Raw genomic sequence first — 12901 nt, forward strand, 5'->3', positions numbered from 1 at the left:
TTCTGCCCATTAGAAATGATTTGAGCCAGTTGTAGGCAGGAACTTGGATGCCCGCTTGTTCGACACGGTTCAGCAAGGTGTTATGGTCCACCGTGTCGAACGCTGCCGACAAATCCAGAAACACCAAGGCCTGAGGAATTCCCCTGTCCAAATTAGCTTCTAGAGTATCCAGGACGGCCAGAACTACCGCCTCTGTTGAATGGGCCGCCCGAAAGCCCGCTTGATTTGGCTCCAGGTATTCCGTTCGTTCCGCAAAGTCAGATAGACTTCTGGCCACATGTGCCTCCAGTATTTTAGACAGACAAGGAAGAAGAGATATGGGGCGATATTTAGAAGGGGTTAAAGGATCTGCCCCAGGTTTTTTTAAAAGGGGGACTATTGTAGCGGCCTTATAGGCAGGCGGTACTACCCCCTGATTGAGAGATGCATTCAAAAAAGGAAGAATGCTATGTGGCAGTGCTATAAATATCTCTTTCATAATAGCAGGTGGACAACAATCATTCGGGGAGCCTGACTTGACCCGGACAAATAAGTTAGATAAGCTTTTGGGGCATAAAGCAGGGAGTAGTCATAGTGACAGGGTTTCTAAAAATATCATCCTGGCATTCTGTGTTAATCAGAGGAGCAATGCTCGATTTAATTAGAGCAATTTTTCACGAAATAATTGTTTAAGACATCACACATCTCTTGCGTGGGGGCATGGTTTGGAAGTATTCTCTTATCACTGCTGATCTCACCGACAATTTTGAAGATTTCCTTAGTTCTATTATTCGCGTTGAGTATTCTTGCTGAGAAATGGGCTGCTTTAGCAGTCAGTATTGCTTTTTTATATTCTGTGCGAGCCAAGAGATACTTATGTCTGTCTAGAAAGTGATATCCCTGCCTCCATTTCCTTTCTGATTGTCGAAGTATTCGTTTTTGTGACTTCAGTTCGGCGGTATACCATTTATGAGCGTCTTGATATCTAGTGCGAGAAAATGGAATCAGGGGAGCGTGCTCCTCACTAGCCGATCTCAGCCATTCCGCGATGGTAGTTTCCATAGCATCAACGTTTGACTTAAAAGTGGGAAGAGAGCCAGCAAGGGTGTGAATGAGCTCTTGTATATCCAGAGTTCTCCACTTTCTTTTTTGTCCTCCCCCAGCCTTTGGGGGTTTCTGCCTGTCACTGAGACTAGGTGTAAAGTCAATCAGATAGTGGTCTGACCATATACAGGAAGATATCAAGGGTGTCGATGTCAAATTGTGGGACCAGATTTGGTCCAGTGTGTGTCCTTTTATATGGGTAGGGGACGATAAAATCTGGGTTAAATTCAAATTGGAAAGTGATTCAGACAATTCTACTGCTTGTGGTCCGCCGTGAGCGTCGTTGACCCAGTAGTTCAGATCCCCTATGAGTAAAACCCTGGAATGATTCATCACAAGGTTGGCCATTTGTTCGCTTAGCAAAATAATAATAATAATAATGATAATAAAACCATTTTTAGAGCGCCTGGTTACACTCAAGACAGTGTGTCCCTGCGCTAAAATTACTGGTGCTCCCCGAGAGACAGAAGTCCGGAAGCGAAAGGCCTAGGTCAAAGGAACCTGAAAGCTTTATTCACGTGGAAAAAGATGGGTTTTCAGTTTCAATCTGAATCTAGTTTCAGAGGGGTCCATGCGTAGGTCAAGTGGAAGTTTATTCCAGTGTTTACTTGCTAAAAATCTGAAGGATCGACCTCCCATCCTAGCCTTGCGAATGCGGGGAAGTTGGAACAGCATCGCTCCGGCAGATCTTAAATTCCGGATGGGGCGGTGGATGGTAAGAAGTTTTCGCAAGTAACCTGGACCTTTTCCCTGGGCAATGCGGTGTGCAAAGCAGAGCGCTTTAAACTTAATGCGTTCCTCAACAGGGAGCCAGTGAAGTTTAAATAGTGCTGTCTTTCCTGATGCTCTGCGCGGTAGGTTGAGCACCAGGCGAGCGGCAGCATTTTGAACGCACTGCAGTTGGTGTATACCTTTTTTGCTTAAGCCTAAGAGCAGGGCATTGCCGTAGTCCAGATGTGGTGTTACTAGAGCGTGAATAAGTGTCTTCCTGGCGCTGATGGGGAGAAGGTCAAGAACTTTGCGAAGAGCAAATGCGGAAAAAAGGGCATGGACTGAGGGGGTCGATAAATCAGCACCAATGTGATGATTCCCGCAGTTGAATTTATTGAAATGACCATGTTCTCTAACTCTGGCAGTTCCAGGGAGGGCCTTAAAGTACTGTTAAATTTCTTATGTATAATAGCAGCCACACCCCCACCCAACTTCCCTAAGGAATACCCAGTGTTCTAAATTGTATTTGGAGGGTCTATTGGCAACATTAAAAACACAAGGTGGATTCCCGTGGGATATATTAGTACTCCCGCATCTATATCTGTTGTTCTCCATATTTCAGTTGGTTACTTATATGTCCATCAGGGTCACCCAGCTTTCATCAGGACCAAGCTGGGTTTTCCAGGTCGGCATTATCGCTTCTGCTATTGTTCATGTAGTATACATAGGACATATTAATCTTAGACCTTGATTTGGATGAGGAAGCTGGTGTTAGAGAGCTGATTTTCTTTTTAAGTTTAATATTGCGATTGTGTAGAACATGAAGCCAGTTACTGCAGCATCAGTTCTGTTTGTGCCTGGAGGTCTCTGTCCTCCAGACAGAGATAAAATGTAATACAGCAGATTTGTGAATGCTCTCAAACTTTGATTCTAACATCCTCGTGATTTTTTGTGCCCCTTGGAGTCACTTAGAAATGTCTTCCTTTTGGACTAACAAATGTCTTCTCTTTGTTCTTCTGGTCTTCAGAGGAACGCATTCCAGTTCTCATCCCTTCATCAGATTATGAACACGACTTGACAAGTGACAATATGGTTGAGGTGGCAGCTGTGTGTGAGGTGAAGAATGGAGGGAAACTGCTAGTGCGGAAACATGTGTCCCTGGGACAACCTCCTCTCGACATTAAGGTAAAGAGCTTTTTTAACTCGTTATATAAACCTTTTGGTTGTACAAAAAAAACATATAACAAGAAGAAATCTTCCAGGCTTGTTGGCAGGATATTCACAAAGTACATGGATAAAATTTGGGATTCTATGAACTTGAAGTTAAGGTGCTGTTGTCCATCATATCTTGGGTTTTCGGAGCTGAAACTGTAGATGTACATGTGCTGAAACTCTGGCCATCCGGGAGCTTAAGAATGTCCCCCTGATGGCATGTATTTTGTAGCCAATGTAGTTTTGGAATGGCTTGCTGGACAGGTAAACAGAATAAAACGATGAAAAAGAAAATCAGTATAATAATTGCATTATGCTAGAGATTAAGTGAGAATGGAATTATAAAAACGTAAAGGTGGTGTATAGAATGCTTATAGCAATATTAGTCTTGGGTGACTGTTCAGTTATGTTCGATCCTTCATTGCCCTTGATCCTGGTGCCACTACAGACATGAGCTGATATTTTCAAACCAGTGTTGGCCCCACCTCAAAAGGGAGTTGATTTTTTTTATAGCTCAAACTGTCATCTTGCCACTCTGACTATTTTGCTTCTTTTGGACTTAACAGTGAAAAGCGTCTTATATGGTATGACAGAGTAAGCTATGGTATCAACGTATCATACCCATCATCCACAGCATGACTCATCTGGAAAAACAACAAAAAATGGATGGAATGCCTGTATCACTCTGGGCTAATGTTAGTTGCACCGACTGCATTGCAGAATGATTTATAATGATTTGATTTGATTGATTTGATTTATCTATTTCTAAAGCGCGCGAATGCCCGGAGGCGTCTTGGCGCAGAACAATGTTTCTGCTTTCTCTTTCACTCAACATGCTCCAAATTGAAGTAAATCAGTCTTGACAGAGCACCTCCAGCCCCCCAATTCTTCAAGAAAACGAAAGCAAACCCAGACATGTGTTTCCTTTTAGGCCACATCACTAGGTGCGGTTTTTGTGCTGTGCCGATTTGCATACATATATGCAGATTGTATAGTAGCTTAAGGTGTGTAATGGCACAGCATGCACAAAAATGGTGAATTAGAATTTGCTGTACAGCAGTTACTAGGAGCTGAGACTAATTCAAGCATTCCACCTATCACGTAGTTATTTTTTTCATGGGTACCTACAGACGAAAGTCCCTGGGCTGGTTATGCTATACACATACAGCACTTCAGTGGTGAGGACCAATAGGGCAGAAAGCAGTCCGCCGCTACGTGTGTTCCATTCAGCTTGACATTTTTCAGTGAAGTGCATCAAGTGTGACATGACGTGCCATGATTCTTGCAATAGGCTAAAGCTGCACATCACCAAAGAGGCCCATTATGGTTTAAACCTTTCTGGGGTTGCTTGTTTTCCCATTCATAAGGGATGTGGACTAGTTGTTCCAGCCTGTCCTACCCATTGGGGTAGAACACTTGGTTATCTGTCTGTAGAGAAACTGTGAAATCAAACAGATGTAATGGAATGCAGTCAACAAAAGGAGGGACGGATAGGGCTTGATGAAGGTCCAACGTACATGCCCTAAAGTAAGTCAACAGTCAGAAAGGTACGGAGTTCCTTAATGGGATAATGGCCACCAGGTGTAAACTCTAGGTAGTACGGAGGTCGGGGAATACCTCCTTTCGGAACTAGGACCATCACACACCCAGCAAGCTTGATGTCTTACTTCATCATATGGGTCTGCTCCTCGTCAGGCCAGCGCTGCAATGCTCGACGGACACCCATAAAGGGGCTCTTTATCGGAGATCTTTTGTTCCTTGCCGTGTAGGTGCCATGGATGTGAGGAGCCTAGAAAAGAGTAGATGTGGGATGAGAATCTAAAACAGGTAAGGGAAGCCTATGTGACTTTTTATTCTCTAACGGTCCTAACCTGAATAAAAGTAAAAGGGGGGGGGGCGACTGTTTTGTTATAATGTGACAAACATTTTGATCAACCCCCAGATGGTCAACATGTTTCGCGCCTAAGTAAGTCACAGGAAGTGATCAGTTGGCGATTCTTCAGGACCGTCAAGACCAGAATTCTTGGTCGATGATGACCGTCAAATGGCATCACAGGCCAATAAAACGGTCAGTGTCTGCTTTACCTTGTTGAAGGCACTGCGACAGATATTTCCATTGATGCCGGAGGAGACAAGACCCCTGGCAGTCAGGAGTATAATACTGTGTAGACTGGATTACTGCAATTCCCTGTATCTGGGAGCTCCCCAATATATTTTGCAGGGATTGCAGAGGGTCCAGTACATAGCGGCAAAGCTGGCACTAAACAGGCAACGTAGATCTTCCACCAGCCGGGCTTTGAGAGATCTCCATTGGCTCCCCGTTGGGGAGAGGATCTGTTTTAAATCACTGTGTATGGTGTTTGGAGCAGTACACAGAACGGGCCCGATCCCTATGCAGGAGAGATTTACATGGTATAAGCCAGCACGACATCTCTGTTCGTCTAGTGCCTTTTTGGTAACTTTGGCCAAATTTAAGAGCTCCAGGACAGGAGGTAGGGCCTTCGGCGTATCGGCTGCACGCCTTTGGAACGACCTTCCTCTGAGCATTAGACAGGTGACCCCCTGTTAAGTTTCAGAAAGAGCCTAAAAACCTGGCTTTTCCCCAAGGATTGAGAATAGTGTCCTCACTGATAATCTGGCTCATTGCCCGCCGTGACTATAGGCTAAGTTGCAGCGCCAGGATACCCTTGGGGTGACAGTTGCTCTATATAAGTTCTTCATACATACATACATACAGAATAACTGAGCATAAAAGCAGTATTCATTGCCTGAAGACCAATACAAATCTGTACCCCCATTTTACAGAACTGAGACACCCCCCAGAGAGTCTGCGTTGGGTAGTTCTTGAAGCCCTATTAAAAGACCCCTCACACACCAACCTGGTTGGTGTCATGCTTCATCATCGGGTCCCAACCAGGCGGCCGAATGCTACCTGGTTGTGCTATGACGCCTGATTACAGCGGAGCGGGTGTGGGTGCATGATGTGAATATAAAACAGTTCAAAATACCTCTGGGAATCCTTGCCTTTGTATTTTATTGTTGGCGGCTCAGGGTATCGTTTAAAATATGTGTGGTCCACCTACTAAAGGAGTAATTTTTCCTATGAGTTGACTTATGTGTGGCGGTCTACATGTTTCAGCCCCCTCTGTGTAATTGATAGGGCTTTCTTCAGGACCAGGACGGTGAAAGGTGAGTGGCGAAAGGTGAAAGTTGCCACGTGAAAAAACTAGTGTTATCCCTGCACACTCGCTAAGGTGTGTGGAAAAGAAAAATGTCGGCGTACTCACAGATACTTTGGAGTAGCAAAAAATTCCTGTGGGGTAGAAAAGACAATACAAAACATATATGGTTTGGCAACATAAAATGCCATCTTAAACATTTATAACAGCGTCATGCAATTTTCATCTTAGAAGGCCATTATAGGGTGACTAAAATCGGGCTCATGTGGAAAGGCATGCATGGATACTGTGTTGCAAGCCTGTACCAATGGAATATGGAGCAGTGGCTGCGCTTTCCTTCTTGGAGCAGTAGTTATGCCAGTGGAGCGCTGTATGTCAAAGACTGTGCACTATGGCTGCGTAGTCAATACAGCCAGGAAATATGGCTGTGTCAGTGGTGCACAGCGTGTGTACAAGAGACTGTGGCACAGGTGCGTGCTGAAGGGCTACTGGGAAGTAGACCCAGTGGTCCGTGGCGTGCAGCGTGCTGTTATTGATGGACTGCATTTGAGTGAATGAATTGGACACCCAAAAACTGCCCCGAACATCCTCGTACGTAACCGCAATTGTTGCGGTGTGTGTGATAGTGCTAACTGAAGAGTAAAGGAGAAGTTAAAAGCATGCACCAATATTTACAATGCTAAAAGGTATTAAGCAGAAATCGGGGCTCGGGGAAGAGGCACCTCCTGGGTCCAATCTGGAAAAAAGGAAAAGAGCGCTGCTGTGAGCTATATCTTGGCGATTAGTTCACTGGCGGTGCAGCGTCTACGGCCATTCCCGGAAGTGCCCCGGAGCACGTACTTGATCGGAAGCGCTTGCCATTTAATCAGCAAACTTCGGCACCCAGGCACCAGCCGGGACCACGGGGGACCACAGTTAGGTTTTCTGCAGAGGACACATTACTTCCAAGTAAGGCCTTGTGTAAGATCTGACGCTGCACCCCCAGTGAACTAATCGCCACAATATAGTTCACAGCAGCGCTCTTACTTTTATTCCAGATTGGACCCAGGATGTGCCTCTTCCCTGAGCCCCGATTTCAGCTTAATACCTTTTAGCATTGTAAATATTGGTGCATGCTTTTAACTTCTCCTTTACTCTTCAGGTAGCACTATCACACATACCACAACAATTGCGGTTTCGTACGAGGATTTTCGGGGCGGTTTTTGGGTGTCCAATTCATTCACTCAAATGCATGCCATCAATAACAGCACGCAGCGCACCACGGACCGCTGGGTCTTCTCCCCAGTAGCCATTCAGCATGCACCTGTGCCACAGTCTCTCGTACACACGCTGTGCACCACTGACACAGCCATATTTCCTGGCTGTATTGATTACGCAGCCATAGTGCACAGTCTTTGACATGCAGCGCTCCACTGGCATAACTACTGCTCCAAGAAGGAAAGCGCAGCCATTGCTCCATATTCCATTGGCACAGGCTTGCAACACAGTATCCACATGAGCCCGATTTTAGTCACCCTAATGGCCTTCTAAGATGACAATTGCATGACGCTGTTATAAATGTTTAAGATTGCATTTTATGTTGCGAAACCATATATGTTTTGTATGTCTTTTCTTCCCCACAGGAATTTTTTGCTACTCCAAAGAGTACGCCAACATTTTTCTTTTCCACACACCTTAGCGAGTGTGTATGGATAACACAGGTTATTGCACGTGGCAACTTTCACCTTTCGCCACTCACTTTTCACCTTCCTGGTCCTGAAGAAAGCCCTATCAATTACAAAGAGGGGGCTGAAACATGTGACCGCCACACATGAGTCAACTCATGGGAAAATTACTCCTTTAGTAGTTGTACCACACATATTTTAAACTATACCCTGGGCCGCCAACATTAAAATACAAAGGCAAGGATTCCCAGAGGTATTTTTAACTGTTTTATATTCACATCACATCACATTGTTGCACCCACACCCGCCCCGCTGTAATCAGGTGTCGCAGCACAACCAGGTGGCATGCGGCCACCTGGTTGGGACCCCGATGATGAAGCATGAAACCAACCAGGTTGGTGTGTGAGGGGTCTTTTATTAGCATCTAGTGGGTCCTATTTCAGGCCACAATAACAGTGACTAAATTATTTACACACACATAGTGGGCCAGTCCACATTGTTTAAACATATTACTTACCTGGGGAACAGGACGCGCCCCTTATACCCTTGCTCTCTCATTGATTCATCAAGTTCTTGAAGTACACCAACAAATATCGCACTCAACCCTGTTCAGGAATGAACAAAGGTGGGTGTTCCGTCTTGACACAGCCAAAGTAGGCCTTAATGATGACATCCCCTGGAGCACCATCAATTAACATTTAATCCTTACATGAAGCAGAGTTGACCAGTATAAACCACAAGATGGCTACCCTGCTCCCTTAAGGTCCGACCGCTACATAGACCCCCAGGTAGACCCCTAGGTAGCATCCTAAACAGTGACTATATCTACCACCTTTGAACCACCGCAGTTACATGGTAACCAGCTGGTACCTACACCTTCTCCACACTGTTAGGGTCGTAATTAATAGGAATACACTGCTAGATGGTTCCCACGAGATTGTCAGCAATGATAATTTTTAACACCACGGTTCAGCCTTTTCAACACAACTTATGGTAAAGAGGCTCAGGACAGCACGTGTTAACCACTGCGGTATGTCTGCAGTCGCCACGCACTAACACAATGTCGATACAGAATTGGTCGTGATAACTTAAACACACTTTTAAGATGGCCACCAGAAGATCATCCACTATGACATCACGTCTTTTCACACCACGTGATGCCGTTATGCTCACCACACACAACTTAGGTGCCCAGCATATATTACACAATGGAAGAGGTTCCGTCACTACTGAACCACTTAAACTCTTTACGGAACACCCATGGCTACCTAATACCTGCAGGCACCAAATTTGTCCTTTATACTGATACGGCCGAGTTCAACTCCAACACACTCCAAGATGGCCACCATGATTCCGTCAACATTTCCACCACCATGTGATTTCAATTTTGAGCCCAGCTGTGGCTGCTTTCCATGCTCCGCGACCGGCCCGGATGGTATTTTAACAGGTTCCCGCTGTGATTTGGTACCTTCCTGTTTGCAGCGGAGCAGGTAGGTGAGCCACAGAGCTCCGACCTGGAGCTGGTGAGTATGAACATTCTGTTTTCGAGGCCACACTCTACCACCGGCGTCTAAAGGAGCTAAGAGTTTCCGGGGATGGGCACTGCAAGCCACTTGCTACTGATTTTAAACGGACACCTTTTATTTTCAGACACTAGCTCATCATGCGGCTGGGTCCCTGGGGGTGCTTATGCTATGCCTAAATGATTGGAGAGACTCTGTGAGCATCCTTCACTAATGCACTAAGTGAGGCGCCATCACGAGGCATACCGGATGTATATGAGCGCCTAATCTGTAAATAGATTGTGTCATTGGTTTGGGGTCAGTACTACAGACCACAACTGCCCTGCCCCGGACTTCTGGCCCCTTATAATCAGGGTTATGAAATGAGCATCTGACCTGTGTGCCTATAGCCGTCTATGATCTGTTTTTGTGTCTCATTAAATACAGAGACACTACATTGAGTGTCTGCATACTTCGCTGCCAAACTGATGAGGCAGAACTACATACCTGAATAGGTGAGCATCCGTCCAATCACCACGATGATCTTAATCACGACTGCTAAGCATGTTTACACAGGGGTTATATATAAGAGCACACACTGAGCGTGAATGGGTCACATGATAGCATTGTGTGTTTTTATGGTTTTCAAACTTATGCTCAGGAATGTGTTTATTATGACACATCGACTGCACTTCACTGGGATAATTTCCCACTACCTTGTCATGGCTGTTGAATCTCTTTTTTATACTCTAGGTTGACTGCCTGTTCCCCAAGGCAAAGATCCACTGGGAGAGCAAGTGGTAGGTAGCATACCACCACATCACCCACTGTAGATAGTTTTCACTTGTTCACACGGCCCTGAAGAATCGCCAACTGATCACTTCCTGTGACTTACTTAAGCGAGAAACATGTTAACCATCTGGGGGTTGAGAGAAATTTTTGTTACATTATAACAAAACAGTCCCCCCCCACTCTTTACTTTTAATCAGGTTGGGACCCTTGCAGAATAAAAGTCACATAGGCTTCCCTTACCTGTTTTATATTCTCATCCCACATCTACACTTTTCTAGGCCCCTCAGACCCACGGCACCTACACGTCAAGGAACAAAATATCTCCAATAAAGAGCCCCTTTGTGGGTGCCCGTCGAGCATTGCAGCACCGGCCCGACGAGGAGCAGACCCATATGATGAAGCATGACATCTAGCTTGATGGGTGTGTGAGGGTCCTAGTTCAGAAAGGAGGTATTCCCCGACCTCCGTACTACCTAGAGTTTACACTTGGTGGCCATTATCCCATTAATGAACTCTGTACCTTTCTGTCTGTTGTAATGGAATGCAGATAACGTTAATGTACACTTGCACCACCGGTGTAATCCCAAGTTTTGTGGTTGTTGCGTGCTCCTAGGGTGCGTACTCCGTAGTACACAACATAATTATAAGAAAGCGTGCCCCTAAAATGGGGAACGTCCCCTGGTCACAGCCGTGCCCCCAATTGGGGTTTAATTGATTGCTCCTTAGCTTTAACTCAAAGGTTCAAATAGCTGTCCATCATTTCATGGGTTGTAATCCATACTTCTTTATTTTCATAATTAGAGTTGACATGCACTCCAATCCTGTTAGTTCGTTATCCAAACACATGTTACTTCGTTATCCAATGCATTTCGGCTAATCATAGCCTTCATCAGGGAATATGTATCTAAAAGTAAATACCAGGCTTCAATACACGAGGATTGATGTAAATTAAATTATCCGAACAATGATGGCATATTGGTATCATGCATGATAGTTTCGTGCCACGAAGGTGCTCAGTGCCCATGGTGATGACCAATGGCTCAGTGTAATTCAAGCTTTCCCCCCACAACGTTTTTGTTTTTCTCAGTGAGATTCCCTAAGGGTGTTGGGTCCCTGAGCTCAGGGAGCTATAGGACTGCAGCTTTAAAAAGCTGAACCTTTTTATGGCTGTTTATTTATTTCAATTCACAGGGGATTCGAATAAGCGGTTCAGGCTGGCTTGTTCCTACTGAGACATGCCCAAGCTGATTGACTGTGGTTGGTCCCTGTCTGTAGTGGCAGAGAGAAATAAAGATTATCTGTAGAATAAGATTACTAAAAGGAGATGATGCAAATCACGGACATGTTTCCACAGTCCGTTTACCTCCCTGCATTGAGTATGATGTCATGGCTGAGAGTCTTAACCGATTTGCCGCCACATGTAGAGCTAGAGTAGTGAGGCATGCACTGCTGAGAGCCATTTTTAGGCCGAGCCTGGTCAGCGCATGGGCTGCTCCGCGGGGCATGCTGGATTGAGGTATGATATAGAAGCTCCGCCCATCTTTTCAATTGGCTCCTCTTACTGTCCTTGCAAAATCGTTGCTTTTCATTTGTGAATAGGCTTAGTAGAGCCTCCTTCGTACTGCCTTGTCTGCATTTGTACCCTCCCATAATGACTGGACTTTTTACTTCTATAGTTACAAGGTCTGTTTAATAAGTTGGTGAGCACTATTTTTTTTGGGGTGGGGGGTTGGCCAGCTCTGGCAATCTGTTGCCTCTCCCTCCCCTGTTATTGCTGCACTTAATCTCCCCAGTGCCATCCCCACACTACCACCTTCCATCCTTCTTCTTTAGCATTCCTCGTTTTGTTTCTGTTGCATCCTCATTTATTTACTATAAACAACAAAACATTGTAATTCAGTAGCTAACCATTTGTTTTCAAAAGACAATTTCAATGTTTACTTTTGCAAAATGTTCTTAAATAATATGCTTTGCTTTTACATACTTAATGCATACTTTTAGGGTGGTTCCCGTTTAACGAGCGCCACACTTTCTTTTGCCTGTATCTTTGGCGCTGCAAATCCCCATCCACAAAGCAAGGAAAAGGTGCAGTGCCACAGGCTGTTACTAGTTGTCCTTGTAAAGATATAAACTGACCTCTATTAGCACCATAAGGTACTGCACCCACAAGGACACCTAGTAACAGCCTGTACTACTGCACCCTTTCCTTGCTACGTGCATTAACTTTTTCTTACTTGCGTTTGGCCTCGTAATTCCGCGATAGGTCGCACATTTAGAATAAACACGAGGAGCACAATAATTGCTAGGGAAACAATAATTTGCAATGCAATTTCTCTCGCATCGCTGAAAGTTTGAGCTATTGGTGTTAATATTAGCAAAACCAATGGCTGAAACTTTCAGCAGTGCGGGACCTATTGCATTGCAAATGCTTGTAAAAGCTTGCCTCAGAGTAGTGCACACAAGTCTGGTTGTAGATGATGCTGTTGCTGTTCTTGTCCATGCTCTGCTTCCTTTTGCAGGGCATGTGTCTTTACCACTAGCGGACCCATCCCAAAAGCACCAAAGCACTTAAAGAAGATTTTTCTCAGTTACATTCCTCAGGCAGAGGGCACGCCAAAACAAGCAGCACCAGTTTAGGGACACCCCCCCCCCCCCCCCCCCATAGGTAAAGAGGCTGCAGCCACCACTACTACCCCTCCAGACACAGAGACTGCAGCCCCTACCACTACACACGAATAAGGTTCCTCAATGTGGCTCA

The 12901-nt window shown here is 45.2% G+C and overlaps 1 protein-coding gene across 2 annotated transcripts in view; it reads left to right on the forward strand.

The window, feature by feature from the left end:
- The window catches only part of LOC147705977 (protein-glutamine gamma-glutamyltransferase 6-like), a 279284-nt gene that overhangs the window by 240356 nt on the left and 26027 nt on the right, over positions 1-12901 (forward strand). For both annotated transcript variants that reach the window (XM_086932434.1, XM_086932435.1), the window contains exon 11: positions 2822-2979. In XM_086932434.1, the coding sequence (XP_086788560.1) occupies positions 2822-2979 (158 nt within the window). The remainder of the gene's footprint in view (positions 1-2821; positions 2980-12901) is intronic.

The sequence above is a fragment of the Lissotriton vulgaris genome, chromosome 7, assembly GCF_964263255.1.
Source record: "Lissotriton vulgaris chromosome 7, aLisVul1.2, whole genome shotgun sequence".
NCBI lineage: Eukaryota > Metazoa > Chordata > Amphibia > Caudata > Salamandridae > Lissotriton > Lissotriton vulgaris.